The sequence below is a fragment of the Artibeus jamaicensis genome, unplaced genomic scaffold (genome assembly GCF_021234435.1).
Source record: "Artibeus jamaicensis isolate MK-2021 breed Jamaican fruit bat unplaced genomic scaffold, CSHL_Jam_final contig_588, whole genome shotgun sequence".
NCBI classification, from domain to species: domain Eukaryota; kingdom Metazoa; phylum Chordata; class Mammalia; order Chiroptera; family Phyllostomidae; genus Artibeus; species Artibeus jamaicensis.
Window position 1 is genome coordinate 8,822,987 of NW_026521895.1, and position 11,088 is coordinate 8,834,074.

Consider the following 11,088-nt stretch of genomic DNA (forward strand, 5'->3'; position numbering starts at 1 on the left):
TATCGTAAGTCCCCATGGTGCCATAGATGAGGGTGGATATGCCCAAGACATGATGTGATCTGCTTGTGGAAGAATAGTGAGCTGTGGCCATTTTCTCAGGGGAGACAAAGGCCAGCAGTGGCCAGTTTCTTTGAGGGGAAAAAGGCCTTGAGCCCCCACCTCCATAGTCTTTTATTGGGTTGTAATACACAGAAATACAGGGCTGCAAGGATCAAACAGTAGAAACATTTCAAAGAAATCTGAGGGCTTACTATGGTCAGAGTCTGTCAAGAACAGAGTTTTTAGGGTTCCCCGCTCGCACCCTTAACATATGAATGAAAGCACTCTTAGCAGAGCAGATTTCACAGGTTTACCAGGAAGTCTTTGTGGTTCCAGATTTTTCCCCAGGACATTCTCTAGCAAGGCAAGGAACTGCACCTCTCCCCATCAGGTATTCAGGCTTAAGGGGATTACAGCCAGGAAGGGCTTCTCCCAGAGAATGTGGGGACTCGGGCTATCTCAAAGCTGGGGGGCAAGAGTCCATTGCTTTTTGTTGCAGCCCCCCAAATCCTTCCATGAAGGCCTCCCAAGTGATCGAGTCTGGCTTAGGTTGCCCCAGACTGTCAGGGGTCTTACCCATCATTGACTTCTGACCAAGCTTTGGGGGCAGGGAGAGGAAAATGAGGCAGTGTTTGCTACCAGAGACAAGCTTTGTCTCCTATGGCCAAGGTTGTCCCTCGCCCTTAGCCACAAGAGATCGAGATATAATTACTAAAACCAGACACAGCAGTCTACAACAATTTTTGATAGTTGAATCAATCCATTTCATGTTAACAGGAAAATCCAAACTTCTTGAGTGTGTTTCATCAGTTATGTTTTCTAGACAGTTGCCAATTTCATATCTGTTTTCAAAATTATTGGCTTCCCAATACTAATAAGATAGCATGAATGAGATTTATATATTCTAATATATATACATGTATCTCCCAAATACAAATCCTTTTTCAATTGTTACAAATATCTTCACACACTCTGTGGCTTTAATTTTCACTATCTTAATAGTGTCTGGTAATCAGAATTTCTGAAGTTTTTATGTAAATCAATCTATCCATTTTTCTTTATAATTATCAATAATTAGTCTTTTGTATGTCTTGTTTACAAATAAAATTTTTTCTCTCTTATGTTATAAAGAAATTCTCCTATCTGCTCAATTTTATTTTTATCTTTAAAGTAATTCATTCGAGGCATAGTGTTAAATAGTCAGTCTTTGTCTTTGTACATGACCAGCACATTTTGCTATAAGTCATTTCCTTCACTTTTGAAATCATTTTTTATTTTCATTATGATTTTGACTTTGACTCATGATTTGTCAACTTCTCTTTTCATGATCAATAATTTTATTTAAAGGAGAATTTCATGGGATTGTACTAATCATATTATCATGTCAAATATGTTATATAAAATATAAAATTATTCTACTTGTTACATATATTCACAATTGAACACTTTTTCTTATAATTTCTTATATCATTACAGTAATTTTAGTATGGCTTTACAGTATTAACTGTGAAGTACTAAATCTCAGAGGAGTACAATGAAAAAAATTATGTAGAAGTTTACTAGACACTGTACATATATATATATATATATTTATGGTGATAAGTTAATTTAGCAACTTTTGCTTTCATTCTATTACTTATATGTCATATCAGTGAGAACTGAGAAATGTCTTCTTCACATGTCCCAACTACACTTTATTTTTCTATTTTTTTAATCCTCACCCAAGAATACATTTATTGTTTTTATAGAGAGAGGAAGGAAGACAGAGAGAAACATCAATGTGTGAGAGAAACATCTATTTGAGAGAGAAACACCTATTGGTTACTTCCCACACGTACTCCAACCAGGAATGCCTGAGCAGAATAGAACCCACAACCGAGCTACCTGGTTAGGGCTATATCTTTTTTTTTTTTTTTGCTATTTTTTTTAAAAATTTTATTTAGTTATTTTTCAAGTACAGTTTTTTGTCTATTTTTCCCTCCCAGCCTCCCCTGCCCCTTGCTCCCCACCTCCCTCCCATTTCCTCCCCCCCCCCTTAGTTCTCGTCCCTGTGACCTTCCTATTTGTTCCTCCAAATCCCTCCCCCTTTTTCCCCTTAACTTCCCTTCCTTCTCCCCTCTGGTCACTATCCCCTTGTTCTCTATTTCTGTAATTTTAAAAATAGAGGAGAGCAGACTGGGTCTTTCCCTCTACTGCAACCTTAGCCAGCCTTTGTAAGAAAATTGAAGAGCATGATCCAGAGTTTGTGTGCCATTGCAGTGGGTGGAACCAAAGTTTAAACATAGGTGAAGATCAGATACTAATCTCACACTTCTGTTGGTGATGATCATTACAAACAAATGAAGAATTCAGAAATCAACCATAAACTAAGATGAGCTGCAAACACAGGAACAAACATTTAAAAACTTTGGAACAATTCCAGTGACATCAAACCAATCTGCATGGACTTGCTGGTGGCTCATAAATCCAGGACCTCTTCCACCACATTGACAGACAGGTAGAAGACCATCCCTACCACCACCACTTCCACCCACAGGAGTTGCTCTTACTCTGCTCTTATTCTCAGTCTGCATTTCTAGTTTAAATTCACTGTGGCCCACAACAAATGATGTATAGGTTTAATCCTTTGAACACTTTCTAAGACCTAATCTATGGACAATATTTTGTGAATCTTCTACATGTGCTTGTAAAGTATATAATCTCCCTTTGTAGGGCAAGCTGTCCTATCATATTCTCATCCTCTATTCATTAATTCTGTATCATTACTCATTCATTTATAACCTATGTCTAAAACTCTTCCCAAATGACCATGAAGTTGTTTCTTCCTGGATACCTTTCACTCATTGTTGCTACTGAGAATTCAGCCTTTAATCACCACTTAGTAGAAAACCATCTTTTTTCCTCTAGTGATCTCTCTTAAGATTTCTGCCAATTCTTTGTATTATTCTACTTGAATTTTGTTTATCTTTTCAACCCCCTAATTGGATGTTCTTCATCACTTTTGAAAAGAAACATCTCAGCCAATATCTCATTATCATTTTTCCTAGTCTGTCTTTCTTCTTCCTGCACTCTAATTATAAGTATGTTCCACCTTCTAATTGTATTATTTTCTACCTTTTTATCTTTATGCTTCTCTGTGCTGTATTCTTGAAATATTTTCTGAGTTATTACACATACAAATTTTATTTTGAGCTTTGTTTAAGCTGTCATTAACTTTATCCACTGAGACTTTAATTTTGCTTATTTCATCTTTCACTTTTAGAAGTTGTATTTAGTTCTTTTTCAAATGGTATGTCTGTATTTATTTTTAAAGTATATTTTATTGATTTTGTTCTTACAATTTTTCCAATTTTTCTTCCTTTGTCCCACTCTGCCTGATAACCCATATTCCCTCCAGTAATTGTCTCCTTAGATCATGCCCATGGGTTGTGCATATAAATTCTTCAGCTTCTCCATCTTCTATACTATACTAACACCCCTCTGTTTATTTTATACCTACCAATTCATGATCCTTAACCCTGCACCATTCCCCCTATTCTCTCCCTTGCCCCTCCCAGCTAATAAACCCTCCAAATTATTTCCAAATCTGTGATTCTACTCCTGTCTAGTTGTTTGCTTAGTCTATTTTTGTTTTTGGTTTTGTTTTCCATATTCAGTTGTTGGTAATTTGTAATCTGTTATCATTTTAAGGTTCATAGTTTGGATCTTTTTCTTTTTCCCACATAAATCCTTTAACATTCCATATAATAAGGGCTTGGTGATGATGAACTCTGTTAGCTTTACCTTCACCAGTCCTTCAACTCTAAATGATAGCTTTGCTGGATAGAGTAATGTTCTTTGTAGGTCCATGCTTTTCATCACTTTGAATAATTCTTGCCAGTCCCTTCTTCTCTGAAAAATTTCTTTTGAGAAATCAGATGATAGTCTTCTGGGAACTCCTTTGTAGGTAATTCTCTGCCTTTCTCTTATTGCTTCTAGGATTCTCTATCTTTAATCTTTGGCATGTTAAATATGAGGTGTCATGGTTTGGCCCTCTTTGGGCCCACCTGGTTTAGGACCTTCTGTGCTTCGTGGATTTGTATGTCTACTTTCTTTACCAAGTTAAGGAAGTTTTCTTTTATTATTATTTCTAATAAGTTTTTTAAATCTTGCTGTTCATCTTCTGCTTCCTGCATCCTTATTGTTTGGATGTTGGTCCTTTTGAAGATGTCCCAGAATCTTCTTAAACTCATTTTTTTGAATTCTTGTTACTTCATTTTGTTCTGGTTGAATTTTTATTTCTTCTTTATGTCCCAAATCATTTATTTGAATCATAGCTTCCTTCCCTTCACTGTTTGTTTCCTGTGGATTTTTCTTTATTTTCCTTAGCATACTCTTCATTTCTTCCCTTATGTTTTTGCTGTATTCAGTGAGATCTTTGAGCATTATGACCTCCAGTATTTTGAACTCTGCATCTGATAGATTGGCTGTCTCCACATTGCTTAGTCCTTTTCCTGGGGTTCTGTTTTATTCCTTCATTAGGCCATATTTCTTTGTGTCCTGATTTTGGAAGCCTCCTTGTGTCTGTGTACTAGGTAGGGCTCTTTGATTGCATTTTAGCACACCCGTTAAGTCTTATGGGGCAGAGCCTTGGGTATTGCCAGGGTGGGGTAACTGTGGCTCTGTGTGTGGGGGATGGGACAAACAGGGGACAATGTCACTGCTAGCTGACTTCTGAAGGCTCCACTGGCCCTTGCCCCATTTCCAATCATTTCACCTACTTCCTGTGTGTGACTTTCACCCCTCCAGTTGCTGTACTGGTTGTGGTTCCCAAGGTAGGTGGGTTTGTGTATGTTTGGGGCTCTCCTATGAAACCAGCAGTTTCTTCTGCTGTTCCAACCCCCACAGGGTTTACGGCCTGAATGATTATCTTTCTTTTGTCCAGTAGCTGGAGCCCTGTGCTCCACAGTGCAGCCTGGAGTTAGGATCACACACTAGCAAGGTGACTCCCTGATTTTTATCTACAACACATGCATGTGGGGCTGCCCATTCTGCCATCCACCATCACCTGGCCCTCATGGCCTCACTGCCTCTCACCCCTGGCTTGCACACAGACCGAATCCTCTGTGCCCAGACCGAATCCTCTGTGCCCCAGCTCCCCAGCTCCACCCGCCTACCCATCTGGATGAACACAGCTTCTTTAAATCCTTGGTTGTTGGACTTCTATACAGGTCTGGGTGTTTTGCTGGGTGATTTTCTGGCAGTTATGGGTGTTTTTTGTGTTTGTTAGTTGTGTTTTTTCTTATGGTTGTGCAATGAGATGCGGTGTGTCTACATACACCTCCATCTTGACTGGAAACATAGTATAACTCTTTTTAAAGTTTCATGTTTCCTGCAGCTCTGTTAAAGATAATTTTTATATCAACATACTTGTTTTGTAATCTGTGTAAGATTATTCCTATAATATTATCCAATGCTTTCTCAGTCATTGTGTCTTTTCTCTCAATTTGCTTGTTGTTCTTCTTTACATTTCACAATATATTGTCATTATAAACAAGACAATAAGTTTTAGGTGTGATTCAAATTTTGAATTAAGTGAATTTCCCCTAGATTTGCATTAGAATCTGCCAGCTACTTTGGGACACATCCACAATCATGATAATGCAAATTTAAGGTTTGAGATTCCATGAGAAGTTCAACTAATTCTGATCTTTCATGAATTACTTGCAATGACTAGCCCCTTGCTCTTCTTTCTTCCTTTGAGGGTGCAGAATTGTCAGGTCTTGGCTTCCTGTGGGGAGGGGCTCTGATTGGACCTTGGGTGAATTTGATTTGGTTTTCTCCTCTCCTCACTTTATAAGGTCATCAGACCACAGTCTCAAATTCTGTGGGTTCAGCAATGCCCTCAGAGAAACCGCTGTCTAACTGGACTCCCATTATGCTTTCAGTTTTGGCCTGATAATTACTCCTGTATTGGCAGTACTTTTAGTCATTGAAGGTTTAAGACATTTAAACAGTTTTGTTTTCTGTTGTTTTTAGTGGGAAGGCTGGCATGCAATCCTAGGTCACTGTTAGTAAAATCACCTCCCCACATCACTATTCTAACCACTGGATGCATAGACTTTACTCCCTTTTTTCACATGTGCAGGCTGTTCCTTATCTTTCTGTTTTTAAACTAAAGTTTTTAAAGCAAAATTAAATGTTGAAAAAAATTAAGCAACAACAAATTAAAATTGCACAAATAAGACACCAGTTAGTCTATTACACTATTTTCTCTTTCTTCTCTTTTTTTCTGCATATTGCTTTTCAGATGTATAAAAAAATTCATGAGGTTGCAGTCATAGAACATACATTAGAGGGAAGATTAAATTTCTTACAATTTAAAATATAAGTGAAAATGTGTATATATTTAAATATAAAGAGATGATATATAACTTTCATAAGATTTTCAAGTGGGCCTATCAGGAATCTTAAAAGTTTAAGAACAGTATTACTTTTCAATTTTGATATAGGTTTTAAAAAAATCGCGCTGGCTTATAATGTTTTTCTGAGCACACACAAATGTTCTAAAGTTTTAAGTGTGCCTCACATCCACTGTGTCATTCTGCAGTATACTCCCTGTTCTCACTCTATAATTGTAGTGGCCTGCCCAGGAGGGGAGCTAGCCGATGAGTCAACAGGATCAGGGAGAGCAAGTAACTAAGTAACTGAGGAGTAAGAACAAAGAAATTCGTATTAACTCTTATCAGCGGTTCAGCTTTCTTGCTTTCAAGTCAAAAGTAACGGTCAGAGTGTCAGACCGCCCCTCACCCTATATAGATAATTGTCCCCCACAGCTTAGGGCCCAGAATTTGGAGACTGACTCGTCTGGGTCCGCATACATGAAAATAAACTTCCACTCCATATACCCGAAAGTGGCTGAGTTGTTTTCTGTAACATAATGAATGTGTAGTTCCAATTCCCTCCACCCTGGGTGAAGAAGGGGGATTTGCTTAATAGATCTCATGAATCCCAGATGAAATAGGAGCTTATATGTTTTGCAGGCAGGCTATGACAGCTCTCAACAAAATCAACTCACAACGCTTTTTCTGCACACAGGAACCTTCTGAGAGACAAAGGCCTTCATCTTGAGTAGGAAGCAAACAAATACAAGTATTCAACTATGTCATAACTTTTAGCGAGACCTTCTCTGGGCTCAAGTGACCTGACAAAGTTACCCTCAGTGGCACAATCTTTATCTTCCATTTCCTTCTCTGTCAGTGCCTTTCACTCATTCAGGAGTGAGAGCTACTCAATCTGCCTCACCACCTTCCAGAAAGTGGTGGGAACAGCCAGGGTTTTGGCAGGTAGCCAGGGCCCAAATGCTGAGGACAGGCAGGCTTCAATCCCAGAGCAATAGAAAATGGAAGCTCTGGGTAGCTAGCAGTGTTCAAGCCTTGTTGAGACATTGTTCAATAGGGTGGGTTTGGGCTTCTGGAACACCAGGCCCAAATCTCCTCTCCTTGTGCCCTAGTTCCATTACTCCTGAAGCACTGCCTCAGCAACTGCAGGAGACACATTGGTGGCTTGGATCACCTCTCTTCCTCCAAGTCACTGGCAGCTGGTAGGCCAGCCTCCAGGCCAGCTGTCATTGAAACCTACCACACCCCCAGAGAAATGGAACTGTGAACCACCTAGTCCCCACCCACCCTCCCTTCCTACCTTCCTCTCTGGGAAGGCTAAAAGTCTGGCAGGAGGAAGTACCAGCAGCAACTGTTCAGCAGCCTTCTCTGGAAGATGCAGCTCCTCCTTATCCTGGTGGCCTTTCTCCTACCTCCTGGGGCTGGAGCAGGTGAGTGACCATCCAAACCCTCATAGGCCCATCCCCATCCCATACACTCTGGATCTAGACATCCTAGTCACTTTCAAATTCTGTGTCATTGAGCACATCATTTGAATTCACAGGACTCAGGTTCCTCATCAGTGAAAAGGAATAATAGCAATGCCTACCTCATACAGTTGCTGACAGTTACATGACAGTCAGTTAGTGTACATGAAACTCTTGGAATTGCCCCTGGCATGCAGCATGTGCTCTGCAACTCTGCTCTTTGAATTCCCTCTACAGCCCATGTATCAAAACCTAGGAGACAAGGATACAGCAATAACAGCCCCATCAGTTCATGTCTAGATTCTTACAAAAGTCCATGCTGCTCATGAGCTGGTCATGAGCTGGAAAAACAGGAATCAGGAAAGCTTCTTGGATAAGAAAGTACCAGCAAACTTTAGGTGAAGCAGCTCCAGAAGGCTCTGGATCCTGACAGCACAGATCTCTCCACCCTAGGAGAGAGGCCTAAGAGCTCTTGCCTGCAGCAAGGGTTGTTCTCCTTTGGGGGAGGCAGAGGGAGCTGAGGTCTGGGCTGGGGAACCAGCCTTGTTTCCTACAGGCCCCTGGAGCCCTCTCCCATGATGTGGTTCCCTGCAGACCCCAGTTCTCACCACCAAATCCTCCTCTCCCTGCATCATCTCTGTAGCCTCCCCACCTCCCAGCCTTTCTGGAGCCACCAAACTGACACTTCAGTGAGCAGAGTAATAACTGCTGAATACTTCCTTCCAGAGGAGATCATTGGAGGCCATGAAGCCAGTCCCCACTCCCTCCCCTACATGGCATACCTTCTGACCCAGACACCAGTGCGTGAGAGCTTTTGTGGGGGGTTCCTGGTGCGAGAAGACTTTGTGATGACATCAGCTCGCTGTTGGGGAAGGTAATTATTAATCTTCCATGACCCCAGTAAGGTAGGTCCAGAAGCATTCATGAGAGCATTCCACTGAGATGGGTTCCAGCAATGAAGAGGTGAACAAAGACTAGATAAGTCTTGCAGGGCAGGGAACAGTCCAGTGTAAATGAAGACCAAAGGAGGAAATAAAAGGCATGCATTACTACTCGAAAGATGAATTTAAGTTATTTCTTAATTTTCTAGGGGAAGCAATACTAGGATGACTTAAGCAGAGGCCACAGTGATCTCTGCCCCAGAGCCCTCCTGTCCCCTCACTTCCCTCAGCTGCTGTCTTGCTGCCCTGGGCTCTCCACCTACCCTGTAGATCTTGGGGACTGTATCTCATGCAGCTCATACCTACCTCTAGACTACCTTCCTTTGCAGCACTATAATGGTCATCCTGGGGGCGCACAACATCAGTAGGCAGGAAAGGACCCAGCAGCGCATACAGGTGCTCACAGCCACCCGCCACCCTGGGTATAATGAGGACAACAACCTGAATGACATCATGTTACTGCAGGTACTTCTGCCTGACCCTCTGGTTTCCCACCTGAGTGGGTTCCCTCCCAGGTCCAGGCTTCACTTTCTCCTTGGTCCATGGAGGAGGAAGCAGGGGCAGAGACCCAGGGGTGGTGTGCTGAGCTCTGCATAGATTTCCCCTAAGTGCCTGTACTCTTTCCACCAGCTGGAAAATAGAGCCAGGCGGAATCAATTCGTGAGGCCAGTGGCTCTGCCTCAATTTCAGACCGAGCTCAGACCTGGGTCCCAGTGCACTGTGGCAGGCTGGGGCCTGGTGGGCCAGAACAGACGAACAGACACACTTCGGGATGTGCAGCTGGAGGTACAGAGGGATCAGGTGTGCAACAATCTCTTTAATACCTACAACAGCCGAAAGCAGATTTGTGTGGGGAACCAGAATGATGAGTCGACCACATTCCGGGTAAGACCCCAGGCATCTGCCAACACTACCTGAGACAGAGGCATCTGGAAAGAACTGGGCTTGGGAACAGACTACATCCCCATGACTTCAGGGTGGGGGTCAGACCAGAGTAAAGTGGGGGCTTTTACCCATCAGTGCAGTCTCTGAGGGGAGGGGAGGACTGCCTGATACACAACATGCATATGCAGTGTTTTCATGGGAAAGGTAAAGGTATCTTGACTTAGGTTGAGCTAGGGACAGTACCCACTGCCAGGGTTGAAGCCTAACCAATGAAAGATGAAGGAGCTTGAATTCTGCACCCCCACTGTCTTCCCATCTCACACAGAGGTTCAGGCTATGGGACAAAAGGAATGGGGAGGTACATACTTCAGCAGCCTGGCTTAGTGTCCCTTTCTCTCATCACCCACAGGGGGACACCGGAGGACCCCTGGTGTGTAACAATGTGGCTCAGGGCATTGTCTCCTATGGAAGAAGCTTTGGGGCTCCTCCAACAGTCTTCACCAGGATTGCTCGCTTCCTGCCCTGGATAAATAAAACAATGAGACAATCTGAACATCAAGAGTCACACTGAAACCCCCTTACCCCCTGTTCTTTAGGATGGAGCCAGCTCCAATGGGGTTGCCAAAGCTTTAATAAATGTCCGTGTCTAGAGTGCAAAAAACTGATTTCTCATGTTATAAACATTATTCTGCACAAATGTGGTCAGGACTAAGTCTGAGTTCTCCAGGAAAATGGAGTCCTTTATTTTCCCAGGACAAAGGAACCTCCCACAATCAATCCTCAGGGACAGGATGACCTACTTCCCTCTTAAAAGCCATCCATTCACCATCTACCCCAACCCACACAGCTTTGGGGGTTGATGGAAGGCCACCTGTCTCAGGGCAGGCTCCCTGCCCTTCACACTAGCAGGGATTCCCCTACAAGATATTAAGGTGCACCCTAAACTCTGTGTCACCGGTGTGTGTAGCACAGGGTGACAAAAGGGCAAGAATTGATATTTCGTGCAAGGTTTAATTTAAAAAATGTTTTTATTGTTGTTCAATTACAGTTGTCCACATTGTCCCCCATTACTCTCCCTTGCCCTACTCATTCCACCTCCCACATTCAATCCCCCCATTGTCATTGTCCATGAGTCATTTATACATGTTCCTTAACGACACTTACCCTTCTTTCCCTTATTGCCCCCTCCCCGACACTCTGGTCCCTGTCAGTTTGTTCTTTATTTCCATGTCTCTGGTTCTATTTTGCTCACTTGTGTTTTTTTGTTGATTAAGTTCCACTTATACATGAGATCATATGATATTTGTTTTCACTACCTGGTTTATTTCACTTAGCATAATGCTCTCCAGTTCCATCCCTGCTGTTCTGAAGGATAGA

The 11,088-nt window shown here is 42.1% G+C and overlaps 1 protein-coding gene across 1 annotated transcript; it reads left to right on the top strand.

Annotated features, from left to right (window-relative positions):
• The first annotated feature begins 7,742 nt into the window (after positions 1-7,742).
• Positions 7,743-10,361, top strand: LOC119037318 (cathepsin G-like). The gene is made up of 5 exons (XM_037129484.2): positions 7,743-7,849; positions 8,612-8,759; positions 9,156-9,291; positions 9,457-9,711; positions 10,121-10,361. The coding sequence occupies exons 1-5, from the start codon at positions 7,795-7,797 to the stop codon at positions 10,280-10,282; spliced, it is 756 nt and encodes a 251-aa protein (XP_036985379.2). The 5' UTR covers positions 7,743-7,794; the 3' UTR covers positions 10,283-10,361.
• Positions 10,362-11,088: the final 727 nt, after the last annotated feature.

Coding starts and splice junctions, on each gene's coding strand:
- LOC119037318 (XM_037129484.2), top strand. CDS start 7,795: ATGCAGCTCCTCCTTATCCTGGTGGCCTTTCTCCTACCTCCTGGGGCT. Junction 8,760..9,155: donor TCAGCTCGCTGTTGGGGAAG/GTAATTATTAAT, acceptor CTTCCTTTGCAG/CACTATAATGGTCATCCTGG. Junction 9,712..10,120: donor ATGAGTCGACCACATTCCGG/GTAAGACCCCAG, acceptor CATCACCCACAG/GGGGACACCGGAGGACCCCT.